The sequence below is a fragment of the Phaenicophaeus curvirostris genome, chromosome 9 (genome assembly GCF_032191515.1).
Source record: "Phaenicophaeus curvirostris isolate KB17595 chromosome 9, BPBGC_Pcur_1.0, whole genome shotgun sequence".
Classification (NCBI taxonomy): domain Eukaryota; kingdom Metazoa; phylum Chordata; class Aves; order Cuculiformes; family Cuculidae; genus Phaenicophaeus; species Phaenicophaeus curvirostris.
The window spans coordinates 17939615-17960734 of NC_091400.1; the positions used below are offsets into that span (position 1 = coordinate 17939615).

General features: G+C 40.0%; 2 protein-coding genes across 2 annotated transcripts; both read left to right on the forward strand.

Moving 5' to 3' along the window:
• The first annotated feature begins 577 nt into the window (after positions 1 to 577).
• On the forward strand, positions 578 to 15343 carry GDF10 (growth differentiation factor 10). The gene is made up of 3 exons (XM_069863980.1): positions 578 to 830; positions 5849 to 6756; positions 11382 to 15343. Exons 1-3 carry the CDS (start codon positions 578 to 580, stop codon positions 11571 to 11573), a joined length of 1353 nt encoding a protein of 450 aa, XP_069720081.1. The 3' UTR covers positions 11574 to 15343.
• A 982-nt stretch (positions 15344 to 16325) lies between these two features.
• Positions 16326 to 20134, forward strand: GDF2 (growth differentiation factor 2). Its single transcript, XM_069864288.1, has 2 exons — positions 16326 to 17455; positions 19107 to 20134. Exons 1-2 carry the CDS (start codon positions 17113 to 17115, stop codon positions 20045 to 20047), a joined length of 1284 nt encoding a protein of 427 aa, XP_069720389.1. The 5' UTR covers positions 16326 to 17112; the 3' UTR covers positions 20048 to 20134.
• The last annotated feature ends 986 nt before the right edge of the window (positions 20135 to 21120 follow it).

Sequence of the window (21120 nt, forward strand, 5' to 3'; positions counted from 1 at the left end):
TGCACTCTTGGCCAGTTCACACTGGGTCTTCCAGAGCGCAGACCCACCGGGGACTTGTCTTTTCTCCGGGATCCTTGAAACCAGCAGCATTTGGAGCGTTGCCTTTCTAAGACAGCACCGCAAGCCCCGCCGATGCGCACAGAATCCCACCCTTCGCTCCCACGCTGTCCCTGCCCCCCGCCCACCGCCCCCTCCCCGCTCGCTGTCTCCGCGCTTCTGTCTTCTACAAATCGTCCCCGAGCCGGCGCGGGCGGCCGAGGTGCGGCATGTGTCTCCAATCAGCGGCCGTGCGCTAATTAATTTAGTCCTTTCCCCGCCACACTTTAAAGAGCGGGGAACCCCCGCGCCGGAGGAATGCGGCTTCCCCCGCACCCAGACCCCCGGCGCTGCCCCCGGGCCCGGGGATTGGCCCGGCGGCACCGGGAGGGGTGGGCAGCCGCTCCCACCCTCTCTCCTCCCTCCCCCGGCCCCGCCGCCCCCTCGCCCCGGTGCGGCAGGGACGAGCGGGAGAGGCCGGCGCAGGCAGAGCCTGAGCCGCGCCGCAGCGTCCCCGCAGCGTCCCCGCAGGGTCCCCCCGATGGCCGCCCGCCTGACCTGCTGCCTCCTGCTGTGGGCGCTGGGTTCGCCCGCGGGGGAGGCCGCCGGCAGCCGCCCCGCCCGCCCCGTCCAGCCGCCCGCCGCCCGGGCCCCGGCGCCCCCCGGCTCCGCGCCGCGCGGCGTCGCTCGGGACGCGGTGGCTGTCCACATGCTTAAGCTCTACGACAAGTACAACCGCGAGGGCAGCCGGCCCGGCGACGGCAACACTGTCCGCAGCTTCAAAGCCCGGCCAGGTAAGCCGCGAGGGCGCGGCGGGACCCCCCCTCTGCGGCTTTGAGCTCTGGGCGTCGCGCCGAGGCTGCCGGTGACCGCGGGGGCTGTCGCCCTGCCAGAACCGAGGGGACCCTCGCCGGCCCTCGGCTCCCCATCTCCGCCGGCCCCCCGCCCTCTCCCCGGGGGAAGCCTCCGTGGCTGCGGGTGCAGGCGACCGGCAAGAGAAGCGCCGTTCCCAGCGCGCGTCGCACCGGGGCGAAAGATGTTTTCGGAGATGCTTGGAGCATAAAACTGGTAGCGAGTGCTCCAGCCGCACCAGCGGAGGAGCTTCTGCTCCGCACTTCCCGCAGGCTCACAAGTTTCTCTTAGGAAGAGTGCCGCCTACGGGGCCGCCGAAGACTGCTCGGGATCTTAATCCGCTGCGCTGCCCGAGCCTGGGAGGACAGATGCCTGACATCCTTCTCGAGAGCTTTACTTGGCTTAGTTATGAGGGTGGAAGAGCAGATCTGCTGTGTTAAAACGACACTTCCATTATCCCAGTGTTACTTCAAAATGAAGAGGAGGTTTTAATAGTTAATACTCTATCTAGTTAATCTATTATCCTTTGCCAAGGAAACCCATCATGTCTTTTCTTCCTTCTTTGGCTAACTCTTACAGGCTATAACTAAGATCCTAGCTTTTAAAGTAAGACTTATATCAGTTCTAAATATAATTTTTGTTACATTGCCAGAAATATTAACTCTTAATAGTCACATTTGATAGATGAATTCAAAACTTCGTTTTCTGAGTTCCAATTTATTTCTCCCACATTTAAGTCTCATGTATAGAATATGATGCAGCATACAGCGTTTTATGGAATGGTTACTATAATATCATACAACAGCTCCTTCTGTAGCGTACCCCAACTCATTTCTATCCTATGTCAAAGGTAATATTAAGACATAGTCATGTTCCAGGAGAAGGAGATACCACAGAAGGGTAAGTAGCTAATGAAAATGTCTAGAAATCTAGGAATTGAGATGTAAAGCAATTGCAGACATTTGGGAGAGAAATAAATCGTCATGCTCTAGATCATTAGTTAGCAGCTGCTAACTCATAGGGGTCAAGAAAGAAGTCCTGCTGTGGATGGGTAGGCCATGACCTCCTGCTGTCGCTCTTATGTTTCTGTAAACCGAGCAGCTGATAGGTGCTGCTACCCAAGGACCTGGACCACAAGAGTGATTTAGAAAGAATTAAAGGGCTATATTCTTTCTCTTAATTTTTCAATTAATCTGCTGTATTTCTTTGTCATTCATAACCTAGTGATGAACAGACTGAAATGAACCAGACTGACACAAGAGAGGGGAGAAGAACTTATCTGGTTATAGGTTTTCCTTTCTCTTTCAAGAAATCCTAGTGGTTTCTTCTCAAAGAAGAAATTGGCATGTTCTTCTAACACGACATGTGGAACGTCTGTTCTTTATAAAATATGGATGATAATTCTCATCCTACTGAGATAAGCAGAGCAAACTACACTTAGAATAATATCCTTCTCATTATCCCAAGCAACTTTTTTTTTAAGATGTACCTTCTAGAAAATCTGTAACGTTCTGTTTCTATGCTGTTGCTTGAAGCTATTTGTTAGGAGATACTTGAGCATTGGTGCTAAAGTTATTGTTGCCAAGATGAGGGCTCCAGGGGTGTAAATTGTCAGTCCAGCCCTGGTTTGCTCCTTTGTCAGATGCTTAATTGAGGTCTACGCAACTACAAAATTGTATTGACATCCAAAATATCTCTTACAGGGTACAGATGGTGTTGACTGAGTTATTGAATATGTAATATTTCTCCATTTCAATGTGAGGCACTTGCTACATATGTATATGCATGTGCTATTTGTACCTGTTCCAAATAAAATTTTGTCATGGTTCTCTAGCAGTGCTTATCAGTTCAGGAAGAGTGCTTCACAAATACCTGATCACCTCCTCTCAGCTCATCTCTAAATGTGTTTGCAAGACTTCATTATTCCTCTGATAAGAAGCTGAAAGAGGGTCTATGAACCAATTTCTCAAGTCCCTTTTTTCTGTAGATGCTTTCCAGGTTTCAGGGAGCTGTGGTAGCTTTAGAAAACACCACCAATTGACTGAAGCTGGCTACACAGCCAAGTCCTAAGTGGTTTGTGACTGAATGTGAAATATTAAGTTATTGTCCAACCTCACCTAAGTTGCTGAGGTTGGAAAGAACTGGCCTTTAATGCAGTAATTTGCTGCCTAAGCCATGAAACTTCCCCATAAATTGAAGCTTGCAGCTTGGCCTCATCCCCTGAACAGCATCTATCCTCTGTGCTGAATGAAGTAAAAGCCTTGGTGAAAAGAGCAGCCATTTGATTAAGACTATATCACAATGCATATGTGCAAGAAAAGTAAAGCAAGATTACCCAGGGAACTATAATCCTGGCCTCTAGAGCCTTGCTTTAACATAATTTCATAGCTTAAAGAATTTTAAATGTATATTTCTTTCTCACCATTGTGTTATCAGAAATACTATTTACATCTTCACAATTGTGTTATCAGAAATACTATGTACATCTGGTTTGCTCATCAGCATTTAATGCAATGAAACATTCTCTGATGTGCATAACCTCCTAAAGGCTAATTTTTTTCTTTCCTTGGCCACGTGCCTTTTCTTCTCTAGCAATCTCTTGCATGTAGCTTGTTCACATCTTGCCTCTAATCCTGACTTGAAGCTGTCTACAGCGATCAGAGGTAGACACAATCAGTAAAATATTAACTACTTTAATTTATGCAGCTAGTACAGTTCAACTCAGAGCAGATCTGGAAAATGTAACAATGCTTGCTTGAGAGATTGGTAAAAGCCTGAGTGAGTTGATGCAATACGATAAATATGACTTACACTCCATTCAAAACCCATGTAACCCATGTCTCCTCAATTCCTAGAAAGCTAGTACTTCTAGGCTTCTGGTTTTTCAGTAGCTACACATTCACAGATTCTTATTCTGTTCTACAAAGAAATTTGATTTGTGAAGGGTTTATTTCACTGTAGAATGCAGAATTAATTTAGATTCATTAAAAATCCCTTTCTCTGAGCTATCATTACAAGCTACCTCCCCATCTGAAATCCTGGGACCCTGGTGTTTATAAAGCCTTTATCCCAGTGAGGCATATGCTTCACAGACGTATCTACAGCTCTGATAATGCTAGGAGCATTCTGCTACTAAAAAAAGGTATTAAATTCAACTTTACACAGCTTAAGTGGGGAGAAGCAGTGGATAGACTTCTGTGTTAATCTCAGAAGGCATATTTTTTAAATAAACTTTAAGAATAGCATAGTATTATAAAGGAAGTACTACAATATCCTCTTCCTTAGTCTGAAAAACAGGCTGGCAGCCTTGTGAAATTTCTGTGCTTCAAAGACTTGAACAGAATCTGAAGTCTTAAGTTTTTTCATATAATGATCACCTGAGTTGAGTAAAAGTTTACTGATGGAAATCCTGTCCTGAACTGACAGAAACAAATAGGTTTTCATCATAGAATACTGTTACTGTTAGCCCCTCTGCCACCTCTGAAACCATTATGTGGGCATCAGTACAGGCTGTTGCACTTCATTGCATCAGGAAAAAAAAAACCCAGTGTAGATGGAAATTGCATACTTGTACTTTCAGACTGTCTGTGTGAGTCTGGGAGTGGTTTAGTCAAAATGATGGTTCTATCCAGCATGATCCGGAGGACAGAAAGAACCAATTTAGTGAGATATAGCATTATTGATTTCTGTCTTCCCAAAGAAACTGTGCTTAAAAAGAACACAGTAACAGGTGGCAGTTAGCAGTACCCTTTCTGTTGTTGCCAAAGGTTCTGTGCACTGAAAAGGATACCCAAGTGTTTCTGGGAAGACTGGCTGTTGGGATTGTTGGGTTTTTTCTTTAGTGGGTTGTTTGGGGTTTTTTTTTCTCCATGCAGCCAGAGAAGGGCTGCCACAGGGCTTGTACACTTGGGTTAACTAATGAAACTTCCCCATTGTAGTCCTTTGATGTGTTCTAAGTACCAGTTCAAGCTAGGGAGATGAGTTATTGGTTCTGCCTCCATCTTCCTGTATGCTCTTGAACTAGTATTAAAAAATAAAAAAGGCTATCTTTTCACAGTTATAGACTGTGAAGTCATGGTCTTTTGATTCTGGGATTACATTTTAACACACATGGTTTTCTGCCATTTAAATAAACATGGTACAAGCAGTTATTAGTGTAAAAATGCTCATCTTCCTTGAGAGGAGAGTAGAGATGTAACCTGAGAACAAATTGTTTGGCTAGCTTGAAAAGAAGCTATATCAAATGGAGTTTGAATTTTAAGAGCCAGCTCCTATTCTCAGTAGTTGTCACTAACTTCAAGCATATCAAAACACAAGTCTTGGAAACCAAGTAGGTATCACAGTACATTAAACAGAGCTCCTGCACGATAAATACTGTAAAGGAAGATTGTTCATGAGGGTAATTGCCCCCAAAATGTGCTGCACTGCTTAGTTCTAGCTCCCTTGTGAAGTGTCTCTTGTGCGCTATTTACGGATGATGAACTTCATCGTGAATATGCTGTTGCCCACAGAGGTAGCTCCCAGAGATCTGTCAGGAGTCTTTGCAGTCAGCTTTAGGTTAGACCATTTTGAATAGTAACTGTAAGCCTGTTTTTCAGCTAGTATACTGAGTAAGGTACTGTTCTGCCACAAGTTCTCTCAGCTTGATTTTTGTCATAAATACAATAGAAAAAAAAATGGATTGCTTTTCTTGCCTGGAATGAAAGTCTGAAACTGAAAATCTCTGGGAAGAGATTTATCTCACATTTATGGAAGATGCCCAGCATATTGGACATTCCTAACATTATTGTAATATTACTATTAAATACTGTTAGTTTTTAATTCCTCTCATTCACCAGAGTTACTAACTGCTTTGAAATCTGTAAGTGAAAAGCAAAATTTCTTAATCCACTTATGTGGGAATCAGGGTTTGACTTTTTGTTCTCAGATGTTTATCGATGTTATCCTTTCTCTATTGCAGAATTCTTGGCCCAGAAGCCCTTGTACTGCTTCAATCTGACATCCATGCAAGATTCAGAGATGATCCTTGCTGCCACTTTCCACTTCTATGCTGAAAAACGCCCTCAGCACCGGGAAGTATTTTGTAAGCGGTCCAAGAACTCATCCTGCCGCCTCCTTCACCTGCCTCCGATCCTGCAACTCAACCTCATTTTCCAAAGCATTCACCAGAACTCTGTCTTTGGACTAGTGAAAGGGAACATCACCGTGTTTCTTCAAAGGCGAGGGGCTTGGCATGCAAAGGACATTTCACACATCATAAAAGAATTAAAAAGGTCTGGAGAGCTCGTTCTCTGTGCTGAGCTTTATTCTGGGGAGAAACACCAGGGTTTCCCTGAAGAGGTCGCCAGTCATTTACCTTATATACTAGTTTATGCTAATGATCTTGCAATCTCTGAACCTAACAGTGTGGCAGTCACCCTACAGCGTTATGACCCATTCCCTTCTAATGACGGGGACCGGAATCTATCCCCTAATGCTTCTACTGATACCCGAGTGAGGAGGGATACGTACCTTTCCAGCTCTATTCAGAACAATGAGTTGCCAGAAGTAGATTATAACCATAACAAATACAACAAACACAACATATGGGAGAATGCCTACAAGTCCTTGAAACCGAAAGCCTCACGCAAAGACCGAAGGAGAAAAGGTCAAGAAAATGCGGAAACACTTATAAAGTCTCAGGTGCTAAATTTTGATGAGAAAACAATGAAGAAAGCAAGGCGAAAACAATGGAATGAGCCGAGGTTTTGTTCAAGAAGATACATGAAAGTTGACTTTGCTGATATTGGCTGGAATGAATGGATCATATCTCCCAAATCATTTGATGCCTACTACTGTGCAGGGGCATGTGAATTTCCAATGCCCAAGGTAGTGTGCCTTTTTGTTGTTAGCTTGTGAACAGTAGATCTACTGTTCCACCTATCCAACTACTTTAGTTAGATTTTTCCTTTATTTTTTTTATCTTTTTCACAGATAAATAAAACAGATGTTGCCTAGTTCAGCCTAAATAATTTAAACAATATAATTTCCATCAACTTTTTTAATTTACTAAATGGTGAAAAAAGTGGTGCTTTTTTAATTTACTAAGTTCTTAAGATAATCCTGCTGGAACATAAAAAGCTGATTTACCTTATGTGGCTGGAAATGTTACATAGCATGCTAGCTTTAGTGTTACACACAGCTGAACTGCTCCTATAGAAGCAATGTGAAATTTGCTAATAGAGAGGCAAATGTGAACTCCTGCTCCAAAGGAATTTCAATTTGGCCCACTCCCACTCAACTTGCTCTGTAACAAGAAGCAGAAATTCTGGCAATCCCATGTAGCATAAAAATTATTGGTATTTTATAGGGGTTTCAAGTAATGGGGGAGGGCGGGATTTGAAGTACCGCATAACCTGCGTGTTTAGAAATTAGTTATTTTGCAATTCTACCTACAGCTGGCCTGATTGTTTATTCTACTGATATTTTTGCCTGTGGTCTCTTGGCACACAAATAATGGATAGTGTTTTACTGCAGAGAATTTCAAAGCTGAGAGAGGAATCTGCCCTACTTTACACACAGGGAGACTGATGTGTGTTTGTGTTGAAATAAGTAGCATGATTTCAGGAAAAGTAGATATTCAGGCTATTTTAAGTCCAGGAACAGTGGAAATCCAGACATCACAGTAGGGTGTACAAATCTGACCACATGTTCCTGTGTAGCTGGCTGATGCTGAACCTTGTATACATATATTGATACATGGTCTGGTAAAAATTAAAGCTTGCACAGGCTCACATACAGCTTCGCTTTTTCATTGTAATATAATGAGATCATGCAACACAATCACCTTTTAATTTATCCAAAACAAAACACAGCCTAGGAACATGGATCCTGCGCCATAGACCCCTGGTCTAATGCACTAGTCTTACGTTCCAAGGCACAAAAAAAAAAAAATTTAGCACATCTGGCATCTTGTGAGCTATTTAATACTTAATCACAGATACATAGATTAGGGAATTTTTGGTTTGACACGCTTTGGGTTTGATTTGGAAGAGGTCTGCTTTTGTTAGCTTTGTATATTTAAGAGGGGAAAGTAAAATAGTTGTAGATTCACAGGTGTAACTTTTTTAAATTACTGTTTCCAAATGGACATAGATAGCTAGGGTATCATGAATAAGGCCTAAGCTCTGAACATAAGAAATGCTAAATGTTACAGAGGGAGAAATAGATTTTGTCCTTGCATATATACCCTAAGCCAGGAAAGCATGCAAATTATCTTGTCACTTAAGTCAAAGGCCAGACTTAGGCTATTCATGAAGACTTGTTCTACAGAGTCAGCCTGTGAAAGCCAACAGATACCTTATTTTTAAGGAACTCTTTTAGAAGTGTGGAGACAGAACAATACTTACACACTGGCATGCCATATTATATGATTTGCTTTTTTTTTTTAACCATCTGTACATCATTCTGTACATTTACTTTAATAACTGCATTTCTTGTTCTAGACAAAGCAGTTCTAGTACTTGCCATAGCAAGTTTATAACATATATAACCTAGCTTACTGCTGAAGTTCTTATTCCCTGAATAGTGAGGGGAAGCACTGGTTTATGTGTTTAAGAATGGCATGCTGCACTGTTGAGTTTGCCAAATAAATGCTAGTCCTAGGTGCAGTTGAAGTAGGTGGAGACGTAAACTTTCCTGGGTCTACAGTAATTAGAATTCTCTTTATTTCATCCTGCTAAGGATGAGTTTCATTAAAACTTAACTGAAGCTAAGAAGTATTGCTTATCAAGGGGTGGGGAGGTGGGAGGGGGCAGGTCTTTGAAGGGCAAATTCATCATAAAAAGACTTTAAAAGGACTGTAAGCCAGGCAGAAGGAGAGGGTCTAAAGTATTTTAAATCTGCTGTTCAATTGCTTTTTGGCAACAAAACCATCCCTGTTATCCTTGAGCTAAGGTTGTCCTAAAGATTAGGTAAGAGCAGAACCTGACCTGCTATATACAACATAGTAGCCAGCATTTAAAACCTTAGCATTTTCTCAGTGCCATCACTACTGGGTATTCAACTCATTATTTCAAGTTTTCCACTTTAGCACATCAGTACAAAGGCTGATGTGAAGCCTAGCCTTTGTTCACCAAACACTTGTGTGAGGTTTCCAGAAGGGCTGGAAAATTCAGAGCCTGGCTGGATGTGGCATAGGTGTGCTGTCTAGCTCTGCTGTGGATGTAGAGCTCAGATAGCCATATTCTATACACACCAATAGTCCATATAAATATTTTTCTCTCTAAGCAATGTTGTGCTTAGTGTATACACTTGCAGGCATTAGAAACTTAATTAGTGCTGTTCTCTTGGTAGACAGCTGCTCACACTAGGCTTTGCTCACATCTATTTGTTCCTTGTAGATATTAGAGACCGTACGGCTGGAGAAGATCCTTGTAGGATCTTCTGCAGATTCATACTCAGGAGTCCTTTATGTCAGTAAATGGCACCGAGAGCAATGATGGCTATCAGCTGCATGGGGAAAACAAATTCTGTTTCAGTAGCACATTAGGATCTGTGACTGTTTCAAATAACAATATGAAATAATAAAGGAGTTTGGAACACTTAAGGCCTTTTTCGTAAAGGTTAAAGTAAGAACTTGATTCTAGAAACCCTATTTCTTTGATGTTCTGAACTCTGCAGCTATTTAAACACATGAAAGCTGCTTCTGTCTCTTGTTGCCCAGATTTGCTGACGTGGTCAGTAGGCATAGAAACTAATTTCTCTTGTTGCTACTTGCGTACAGGGATGCTGCCTTGAAGGATCAAGGATGTATTTCATAGTTCCTCCTTGTAATGGCTCAAATGAGGTTGCTTTTGTTAAGGAACACCTGAAAGCCTTAACAGCAGTTAAGGTTTGGATCTGATTTCCTGATATTAGACTTAAAACAAATGTATGAAAACCAAGTTATTCTAAAAAACATAGCTCCTTTGTTATGCCCATAGCCTACATAACTTTTCATCTGTAAATGAAATATCGTGTTCTGAATATACCTAATTATTTGAAAAAACAGAGAAGGTACAGAAGACATAAATTCTTCTCAGTTGAAATACCATGAGGAGGTGTACAATGTCCCTATTTGTTGACCAGCACACGTTATTTTCCACCCCATATACAGATAGGCAGCAATACCGATGAAGGATTTCATGTGCTACATATACCATATCCATGCAGAAAACTCGTGGAACTCTAGCAAATAGGCTTATATGTCCAGTACAACTTTGCTACTGTACTCATTTGCTGGGACAATATTCAAGCATGACAACTGAGCAGGAATCACTGAAGCTTCAGCCTCAGTAGTGGGTTGCATGCCACACTATTGCCTCATGTAACTGGAGCATGTGTATTCCATGCTGTGCTGAGGCAATGACAAAGAAAGGCTGCCACTCTGTCACTAGTAAACCTGTGCTTTTATATACCTCAGGCAACAGAAGTGGTAAAAACTCTTTAGTACTATTCTGTTGCTCAGACTATAAGGATCAAGGGTAGCTTGTGAATAAAGGCTAAAAAAAAAATAAAAGTTTATATTTAACTATTAAACAGTATACTGTTAGCATGTCTTAACTTTTCCTTTCTATTCTGACTGCTGTTATGCCTAATGGCTGCCTCCTTTCTTCAAATATTTTCCTTGTGTTGTTTACTGCATCCAAAAATCAATAGTAGGAATAAAAATCTGTGGCTCAGTACCCTGAACAGTATACAGATGTAAAGGCATTGTGGAAACTTACTTCATATTTTTCCTGCCCTCCCAGCCTTTTGTTTTCTTTCCCCACTTTGAGGTGAGCTCAGGGGGTAGGAGGAAACACCAGGTGAGGAAGGTAGCGGGAAGCAGACGAAGGCTGCATGTACAAAGTACTTGTTTGGCACAGGGCTATGATCCTAAAGGCTCTGTCAGGTTGTTTGACTATTCTAGACTAATTCCTTGCTGTGGACATTACTTCCAGAGCACTCTGTTCTTTAGAAGACAGCAATTACTCCAGGAAAAAGTAACCAATTCCAAGTTAGCATACCTGAGGAGAAATATTACTGGAGCATGGGGATAGTTATTTTGGAAATACTTACAGTAGCAAATTTTCCAGGTCAAACAAGAGGTTAAGAAAACAAAAGATAACATCTTATGGTCGAGAAGTGTGCCCCACCTTACTCCTCTTCTCCAGCACGTTTGCCTCCAGCATCTAGTAGATGCAGTCAGGGACATTCTTTCTTCAGGCTATTGACTGCTGGCTGTGCCACCAGTGCCCTCCTCTGGTATTTATGAAGGCAGCATAAGGAACACAAAATTTATCTGTTGGATATACTTCCAGTATTCCTGTCCAGGGTATAAGGGGCTGATGATGCTGCACAGCCCTGTGACTCAATCACATATATTCACTTTTTTGAGAAACAAGAAAACATAGTTGTTGTCGTTTTCCAAGTCCACTTGGGAAAGTGACTGCTCATAAATTAAGTGATACCTATTTCCTTCTCTGTTCCAGATTGTCCGGCCATCAAATCATGCTACAATCCAGAGCATCGTAAAAGCAGTAGGAATCATTCCTGGCATCCCAGAACCCTGCTGTGTTCCTGACAAAATGAGCTCACTCAGTGTCCTCTTCTTAGATGAGAACAAAAACGTTGTTTTAAAGGTATATCCCAATATGTCAATTGAGACCTGTGCCTGCCGATAAGTTCATACAAACACATCTTTAACAAGACCTACGCATCCTGCCTGACTACACTGGGAAAGTTGTAAATGGGAAATGAGTTCACTTGTGTTGATGAACAAATGCAAGCCTACAATTCCTCTACATAAAGCACGCAGAGAGACTAAAACAATGCACATGCTTCACCTGGAAGGATATGCGTTACTGTCATCATTTGCCTTTCATATTCACCTTCCAGGAATTCAATACTTCCACAAATATCTTCCTAACCCATCTAGCCAAGACGCCTGGTGTTTAGTGAGAAATTTAAGGGTAAAGTTTACCATAAACAAAGGACTAAAATATGGTTTTATATGCTATTTTTCTGACTATTTTATGTCTTCAGTTAACCAAGAAGATGGGAAGTGAACTTGCAAAGGCAGGCTTGTTTTAGAATATCACTTTTGTATACAAATCAAAATTTTTTGCCTAAAACACTCATAATCTTAATCTGCATATTTATACTGAAAAATGCTGTAATAAAGGGCTTAAATGTATTTTTTTTCAGGAAGCAAGTATAGTGTTCTGTAAGCTTTCATATAAACAGTATGTTAATATAGCAATTTTTGGTTACCCTTCCCTAATATATAATTTGTTCGATAACAGACATATGTAATATCACACACTTTTGGTTTGCGGAATAATTTCAGGATGCTAAACATCTTCTCTGAGTAACACGTACTATGTAGTAATACGTTGAAATACTAAAAATAAAATAACCAAGATTTATATTTTTGTAAATTATACTTTATATTCTCTAGATTGTTACATGCTTTTAACAAAAGCTAATAAATTAAAGGTACAGTAGTATCTAAAAATAGTTGAATTTTCTTTCTATAAGTATACTCTGTTACATTGTGTTAATTAGATGGAAAAATGTAAATACATGTTAAGCTTGTCATCACGCACCTCAATAGATTAAAGACAGAAGGGAATATTATGACCACCTAGACTGACCTCCTGCATTGCACAGATCAAAGAACCTTACCCAGTAGTTTTTGCACTATGCATTATGGAACTTCTGTTTTAAGCTTGGGGTTGTCTTTGAAAATCATGCATAAATTTGGCTTTAGATATTTCATGTAACAGAATATCTCAACTGGAGAACAAACAGTTGTTCCAAAAGTTAGTGCTTTTTGTTCAAATGCAGTGGCTTAATCCTAGTCTGTATTTGTTGAGCTATAGCTTCAATTCACTGGATCTTACTGTAGCCTATTTTATTAGACCTTTTTTATCTATTATTCAAAATACTTTCACTGTGTACTTTTAGTATATAGAGCAGGGTCAAATTACATTTTGGCTAAGATTTCAATGGGTACTTTGATTTCTTATTCTAAGCCTCAAAGCAATTTCTCACAGCACTTTTCTGAACACTTTCCAGAACTTTACTTAACTTTCTTTTCTAACAATGGACATGAAAATGGGACACAATATTTGGCAGTGGTTCCATTAGAAGGCTTTATAGAAATAATGTCTCTGCATCCCTCTAACTCCTGTACAATCCTGTCTTGATACACTCACGGTAGCAAGTGACTGCAGCACTCTTTTAAGACCTGATGTTCCATCACCGTGGCTGTCAATCCTCTTTTTCAGTGTCCATGTGTACCAGGATAGACTTACCACATATTGCATCTTCACACACCTGAACAGCACAGGCAAACCAGGAACAGAACAAACTCCTAAAGTCTGTGAGGCAGCACAGAGTGCAAAATATGGACTGTTTCCTCCTCAAGAGAGAGCCTAATGTTCTGTATTATAAGAGTTGTACTGTTTATGGGAAGGATACGATGCACACCACCTTCAGATGAATGACTAACTGGAAATCTCCTATCTTGCTAAGGTACTAGGTGACTTCTGCCACCAATATTCTGTATTCATGTGGTGCAGACTCCCAGACAACAGAGGTGTGTAAATGTCATACTTCTTGCTAACCTGCGTAAAAGTAAGATCCAGTATGTATACGAGTGTCTGCAAGGTTAAGGTCACAGCAGTTCGTGCTAGTTCCTCCTAAAAAGCTCTTAATAAGAAATTGATAGGTCTAATGCACCTTGTGGTGACTACCAATTATAACTGCCAAAAGACCATGGATCCAGCTAGGCATTTCCTCTTCTCTCAAACTACTAGTGGGATTTATACTGGAACTACAGGGGCAAACCTTTGTATGCTGTTGCTGTTAAAGATCACCCTTAAAAATGTATGGACTTGCATTTTTATAAATCACGAAAAACTCACCTACAGGGGACAAAGTGATACTAATGCATAAACAAAAATTTAAAAATTCTCAGAAAATCATCATTTATTCCTACAGAACAGCCATAAGCATGAAATTTTTTGGAGTATCATAACTGATTGCTATTTCTGTTCTCTGTGAAAATCTATCCTTTCCTGTAGGTGTAGTCTTGCTCCCATTTAGCACCAGCTCTGAGTATAATGATGTATTAGTCTAGTGTGCTTATATTCTCATATATTGCATTTTGTTTTCCTTAAGGAATCTTTTCTATATCTTGAATTTGTCACTGGGTACAAACTTTCTTTCCAAGATGTGCTGACAAAATCAATTAGAAAAGAGATACCGTCCTATGATCTATTATAAGGTGCACAGGACATAAGGAAAAATACTAATCCTATACTTATTAGGAAATCTATAAAATCCTGAAAGGTTTAGTGTGCATTTAAATGTTTGTTGGCATATCTACATTATTTATCATGGGTAAAACAAAATTATAATTCTAAGTGGCATAATTCTCCAGGCACACTCTTACTACACAAGCAATACAATTATCTTATTAATAAAGTTTATTTCATTTGGAGTTTAGCTGCACAAGTCAATTCTCTAATGTGAACAAGGACTTAAACCACTATTTATTTAGAAGTCACTACTACTGTCTGGGTCTTTGGTATTTGGATGCCTAATCTTCCTCTAGAAAAGGAAGCTTCATATTTAAAATGGTGCAAATGCAGTCAGATGCTGTTGGAAGACGTAGATACCCTTAATCTCTTGGTTTCAACAGATCTTTTGATTTCCATGAACATGCTATAAACCATTCCACTCAATTTTTAAGTTTCTAGAGAACATTACTATTGATGAAGACTTAAATAGCAGGTTAAGATAATTCCACTAACTAATCCTAGAAGAATTCAGGATATATTAATATGGGATGATTAAGGACAGAACAGGAAAACAGCTGATACTAGCCAGCAAAGTGTTAAGGACACAATTTCATTCTTTAAGCCACAGTTCAATTGCCAGAGATAACTGCAACAGCTAGAATGTACATAGGTTTCTGTGGAATATTCAATTCACTGCATAATAATTAAGGAAGACACTGGACAATATTAACATACTTGTGTATCACAGGAATTAACAATGGTCTCACTGCCAAACCTCATGGAGCAGTTTTCAAAAGGAATTGCCACTGACTGAAACTGTTCATTGTAAAGTTTCTGCAAAGCTGACACTTGGCCTGACACTATTAGACATCTTTATGTATGAACTGTAAGTCTGTATACAACCACCTCAACAGTATTTGAGGAAGGCATTGTTTAGGAGAGAGGTATTTATATAGATCACTTGATCTAGCTGCGCTTCATGTAACCAAAATTCATTTTAAGGTAGACAGATGCAGAACTTAGGACCTATGTGCAAGGATTGGAGGCTACTCCAACTAAGTAAAAGACTGCACCCTTGAAAGCCACAATTTTTAAAAAAATGTTGGTGAATATCATGGATTTATGGCACAGTAAGAGCATCCAGGGTGATGAGCTAGTGGACACACCAGAGCAGTGGACCGCATAAGGAAAGGAGATTTTATCAGAAAGCAAACAGAGAAAAAACTCGATTACACTCTCCAAGCACTCCAGCAGTGAGAAAATACCAGGGCTATGGGGCTCTTTAAGCCAGTTACAAGAACTCCCATCTAGAAGTTGACACCAGGCACAATAAAATAATATAGTAAGCACCGTGTTTTTTCAAGTGTAACTGACAATCTTTTAGAGTAAGCACTTCAAAAACTTAAGAAATCTTGGGTTCTTTGACATATTCAGATAACTTCTGGAAACCCTTAAAAAGATAACATTTTAGCCAAACACAAGTAATCGGGCCTTGCATGCAGGTAGGAAACACAAAGACCTTAAGCAAAACAGAACAGCTTTGCTATGCAGGAGACCAGGATCAATGCAGAACAATCTTTTATGACTTTACACCATAGGAACTTAGCAAACCAGAATCTTGGATCCAAGTTGTCACTTGAACAGACACAAAAGTGAGTATTTGTGAACACTGTGTATGCACTGCTAGAAAACTGGAGAATGTCTAGAAGGACAAAATCTTGTCCATGTATTTGCAATGAGATTTTTTTTTTATGTAAAATCTCATAACACTATGCAGACTTTATGGCACCTGTACAGTATGGATTGAGTTGCACTTAGAAAAAATGATACATTAATAGTATAGATAAAACACTTATGTATCAGTACATTAAATACTAACATATTCATTAAGATAAATAGCAAGTGATATTCTTGTCTATAAATAAACTAAGTTTCTTTCTTCAGTATCATAAGAAATTCTGTCATCAGTCTAGTAATTTTGCCTTGGTCTATTCTCATCTATAACAGCATCAGCATCTTCATAGATAATCTTCTGTATCTTCATGGAGGACTTTGACTTTCCATATGGCCTTACATGGCCTAGTTCTGTCTTTATCTTGAGGTCACTGAAATAATGACTGGTCATTCTTGGACTGTACTGATCATCAAGAATCTAAAATTATATTATTTAAGATACTATAAAAACAAGACTAAATTCCCATAACCAAAGGAATCAAATCAAAAATGACAAGCCTGCAAATGCTTGACACAAACCAGATATTTTAATGTGTACAAACAATAGCTCTTGGCTGATAAACAGAAAGAAGTTTTAAGGTTGGTTGTACTGTCAGGAGATCATGCCTTGCAGAATCACACGTCTCCATCAAATGACTGGTGATTTTCTGGTGGCATGTGAAGGGACTATAACAAATATTTGAGAGGTGTTATTTACTAATGGAGTAACTTTGTTCTACATCTTTGTTTTCCAGTCTTGATGAAAACAGTGTAATCTTCTACATCCCTAAGAAAGCTTCTCTCTGTGTTGGCAAGGAAATGATAGAGGAGTGTAATTAAGCAGTGATGACCCTAAAGTGAAATGTGGATTCTTTACAGTATACAATGTCCTTCCCACCAGCCACATGTGTTTGTCAGATGTTTATAGAATCTTCATTAACTAAGAGCTTTCCTAGATAACAGAAGCTGAAGCATGGCATCAATGACTCTGATAAGGGCAAGTGTACAACCAATCTGCTTGACAACTGACAAGAGGCTGGGGTTTGAAGCAGACTGCAAAAAGAACACAAGAAAGTGATTTGCAAAGGACATTACAGTTGTTTGCCTTCCCTCTCCTTTCCTCTGTAATGAAACAAGATTTTTAATCAGCTAAAATACCTTTGCTCTCTTGGCTGTCCATCAGAAAGTAAATACAGAAGAAATGCATTACTTTGGAGTATTAGCTACACTGTCTGTTTTCATCATTGCCTGTTTGACAACAGGCAAGCCTTTGGAAGACTGGGACAAGCTATCAGCTGTGGGCAAGTCTGATGCACACTTTCATGATCCTGTGGAAGTGGAAGATGAGACTCATTTTGACTTTAAATCTTTCTTGGAAAATATGAAGACGGATTTACTAAGGAGTTTGAATTTGTCAAGAGTCCCCTCAAAAGTGAAGACCAAAGAAGAACCACCACAGTTTATGATTGATTTATACAACAGATATGCTGCAGACAAGTCCTCCATTCCTGCATCTAATATTGTAAGGAGCTTCAGTACTGAAGGTAGGAGAAGTCCTAAATATGTGGACTGGAATTTTTAAAGAAGTATATGGAGAGTAGTTAGTCAGATTCTTTTGAAATTCAGAAGGAATTGAGTGCCTAACTTCCACAGATTCTTTAGAAACAAAACAGATTAATTTTTTGGATTGTAGTCTTCCTCTGTAATTTCTTTTACTCTTAAAAATATACAATTACATTTCATTCTCTCCTTTGCTATTTTTACTGTATAATTTTCTCAAACTTATCAGCTGAGATGATGCACAGGATGACAGGGTTTACATGAATAATTTTTCTCAAAGCTAGAAATTTGGGACTGAGTTTTAATGTTAGTATGCAAACTTCTTATCACCTATAATTGAGACATCCAAGCTAGAAAAGTCTTCTTTCAGGTGGGCTTTTCTCATACTTAAAACCAGAGCAGGCAACTGAGAAATGTGTCTCTGGATCCAAGCAAGGATCAGCAGTTCTCCCCCGAAGTTCTAGTTTAAAAGGAAAGATTTATGTAGGCATGGGTAGTCAAGATTATTTCAACTAAAAAAAAAAATCAAGATCACTGCCTGCATAACATTACATAGACTTCGGAAAGCTCCATCAAAAGAAGCAATAAAAATTTTAGAAGTTCATGTAATCCTTGTGATAAAAATGAGACCGGGAGAACCAGAGCTTCTGTTTCTATGAAGAAAAGGCATACATAGGTAACTGCACTACACAGAACTCCGAATTCCCAAATTAGTGTCCCTAGTCCTGAAATGGAAACAAACCTTAACAGTATAACCTAGATTATAATTTCCCTATCTCACTCTCCTCTCTGACAGCTTTAATGGGTAAACACTGTAAAGAAGTGTCAACATTAGCCAATTAAAGTTTCACTAAAACCAAGTCATGGTTGAGGAATTATCTTACATTGGCCATTAAACAAACATCAGATATCAATGGCTTTTAAACACACCAATCTGATCTTCCAGCTAAATATCTGCCCCTTCCAAAGCAGAGCTGCTGGTACTGTACATAACTTTGCAGGAAAACAAACAAAATTCACAGAAGCTCAGTGGGACCAGCCTGGAACAGACTAATACCTGGACGTGAAAGGCTGTTTACCACCAAGTCCCAATTTAAACAGACTTCAAGTGAAGTCCCAGTAATCCAAGCTACTTTCAAAGTAATTGGAAGACAATAACAAAAACCTCAGCACAGCTTGTTCTTAGACATGTAGTACACTACTCCGTGTTGGTAGAGCAATTCATCCCACTGCATGATGATGAGAGTAAGAAATTCATGGGATTTTTTAGGAAATCTCTTTTTTAGAAAATCTCATTACAAAATAGGTAAATTGAACACTGTCCAGATGCCTTATTTATGTACTTAATACCAACCAGCATAATCCACAGCTTGTTCTAGGCAGACTATTCATGCTTTCCTCCACACACTCACTTGACCATGCTACCTTGGTGAAAATGCTACCAACATCAGGGACCTCCAATTCCACTTTTCAGTCCCTGCCCTTGAAACTCAGCCAGAAGATGATGCTGTTCCTTTTTTAATGCTGAGTAGCCATGTTCTTATTTTAGCCCAAAGTACATCCTGAGTCTTTTAAAAGCAAGTTCCATGAACAGTCAGAAGCACTATAACCACGTGTTTTAATTTCCTATTGCAGATGTTGTTTCTTTAGCTTCACCAGAAGAAAATCCATTTCAGAAACACATCTTACTCTTCAACATCTCTATTCCACGATATGAGGAAATCACCAGAGCGGAACTGAGAATTTATATCTCCTGTCACAGGGAAGCTGGGTCTCTCTCTAGGCTGGAAGGCAACATGATCATTTATGATGTTCTGGATGGTGACCACTGGGAAAACCCAGAAAGCACCAAATCTTTCCTTGCCTCCCATAATATCCAGAAGTGTGGCTGGGAGATGTTTGAAGTGTCCAGCGCTGTGAAAAGATGGGTCAGGGCAGACAAACTGAAGACTAAGAACAAGCTAGAGGTTGTTATAGAGAGTAAGACTCTGGGTGGTTTCACTTGTGGGAAGCTGGATGTTAGTGTTACGCCTGACACTAAAAATCTGCCCCTGTTAATAGTGTTCTCCAATGACCGCAGCAATGGGACAAAAGAGACCAAAGTGGAGCTCCGAGACATGATTGTTCATGAACACGAAAGTGTGCTAAAGAAATTAGGAAAGAACACCACTTTATCTGAAGAGGAAGAAGAGGAAGACAAAAAGGCTATCACTGGGGCCCACCAGCATTCCTCTAGAAGAAAAAGGAGCATTGGAGCTAACCACTGCCGAAGAACTTCCCTCCATGTGAACTTCGAAGAGATTGGCTGGGATTCTTGGATCATTGCACCAAAAGATTATGAGGCTTTTGAGTGTAAAGGAGGTTGCTTCTTCCCTCTGACAGATAACGTTACCCCAACAAAACATGCTATTGTCCAAACTCTAGTGCATCTCCAAAACCCAAAGAAAGCTTCCAAGGCCTGTTGTGTTCCAACCAAATTGGATTCTATCTCCATTCTTTATAAGGATGATGCTGGTGTGCCCACTTTAATATATAACTATGAAGGGATGAAAGTGGCAGAATGTGGCTGCAGGTAGCATACAAGGCAGAATCTCTAAGAATAAGAAGATGCTCTTTTTCTCTGTATAAATGTGTACATTAGTGATGCAAATGAAAATCCTTGCAAACAAGAAGAATAGCATTCATTGTAAATAGCCTGCATTATATTTCATGGTAAAATGAATACTGGATTAAAATATTGTGAGATCAAATGAACTATGTGTTCTTTGACAACAGTGACACAATTTGAATAGCTGACCTCAACTTTTCTGTTTCATTGATACTGTTTAGTTCACAAACTAAAGGATTTTCAATAGAGATTTATGATAACTGTAAATGTTTAATAGGTATAGAAATCCAATTCTCTCAACCAGCTCTGACACTTTAAATTTCTGTAAAGCTCAGTAAATGGGATTTAGTCTGCATGGTAGAGTCAGGAGACTAAATCCTGCAAGTCTTTTCTCATATCAGTAATCTCAGAGGCTTTACAGGCCAATTATTCACTCCTGTATGTGGAGATTCACAGTATTCAAAACAGAAGAGATTCACAGTCTTATTTCATCCTCAAGTTTCCTTCTGTGGGTAGCAGGTGCCTTGGTTTCAGCTTTCTTATCCTCATTGTCCCTATTTTTACCCCTTTATGGCACATACTTGAATGATAAGAAGTGCAGTCTTCCGCTTCTAAGACACTGTTTCCTAGGAGGAACAGCAGCCCTTATCTCCGCACAAAGATAAGGAGCCACTTTGACCTATGGCATATTCTTAGTATTTCTTTGCAAGAACAGGCAGTCAAACAGTGTCCAGCCTTGGAAGCTGTGTCCTAAGAGCAGTGGGGGTTGGCAGAGCTCAGCACTTGTGAAGCCCCCAAGCTACTTATTTAGAGGCCCAATTATGTTCTTTGGAGTCTGACACTAGGCTCCAGTTTTTTGAAAATATCTTCTTAGGAGAAACTCTATTTTACATATGAAATTCTTTCATCCCTTGCAAGTCTGGAAAAAAATTGAGAACTTTTGTGTTCTGTGAGACTTATACTGCTGTGTGGGAAATATACTATCACACAATAGCTCTCCTGACTTCAGTTGTATTTTCACTAAAAGGACCCCATCTTTCC

Coding starts and splice junctions, on each gene's coding strand:
- GDF10 (XM_069863980.1), top strand. CDS start 578: ATGGCCGCCCGCCTGACCTGCTGCCTCCTGCTGTGGGCGCTGGGTTCG. Junction 831..5,848: donor CAGCTTCAAAGCCCGGCCAG/GTAAGCCGCGAG, acceptor TCTCTATTGCAG/AATTCTTGGCCCAGAAGCCC. Junction 6,757..11,381: donor GTGAATTTCCAATGCCCAAG/GTAGTGTGCCTT, acceptor TCTCTGTTCCAG/ATTGTCCGGCCATCAAATCA.
- GDF2 (XM_069864288.1), top strand. CDS start 17,113: ATGCATTACTTTGGAGTATTAGCTACACTGTCTGTTTTCATCATTGCC. Junction 17,456..19,106: donor AAGGAGCTTCAGTACTGAAG/GTAGGAGAAGTC, acceptor TTCCTATTGCAG/ATGTTGTTTCTTTAGCTTCA.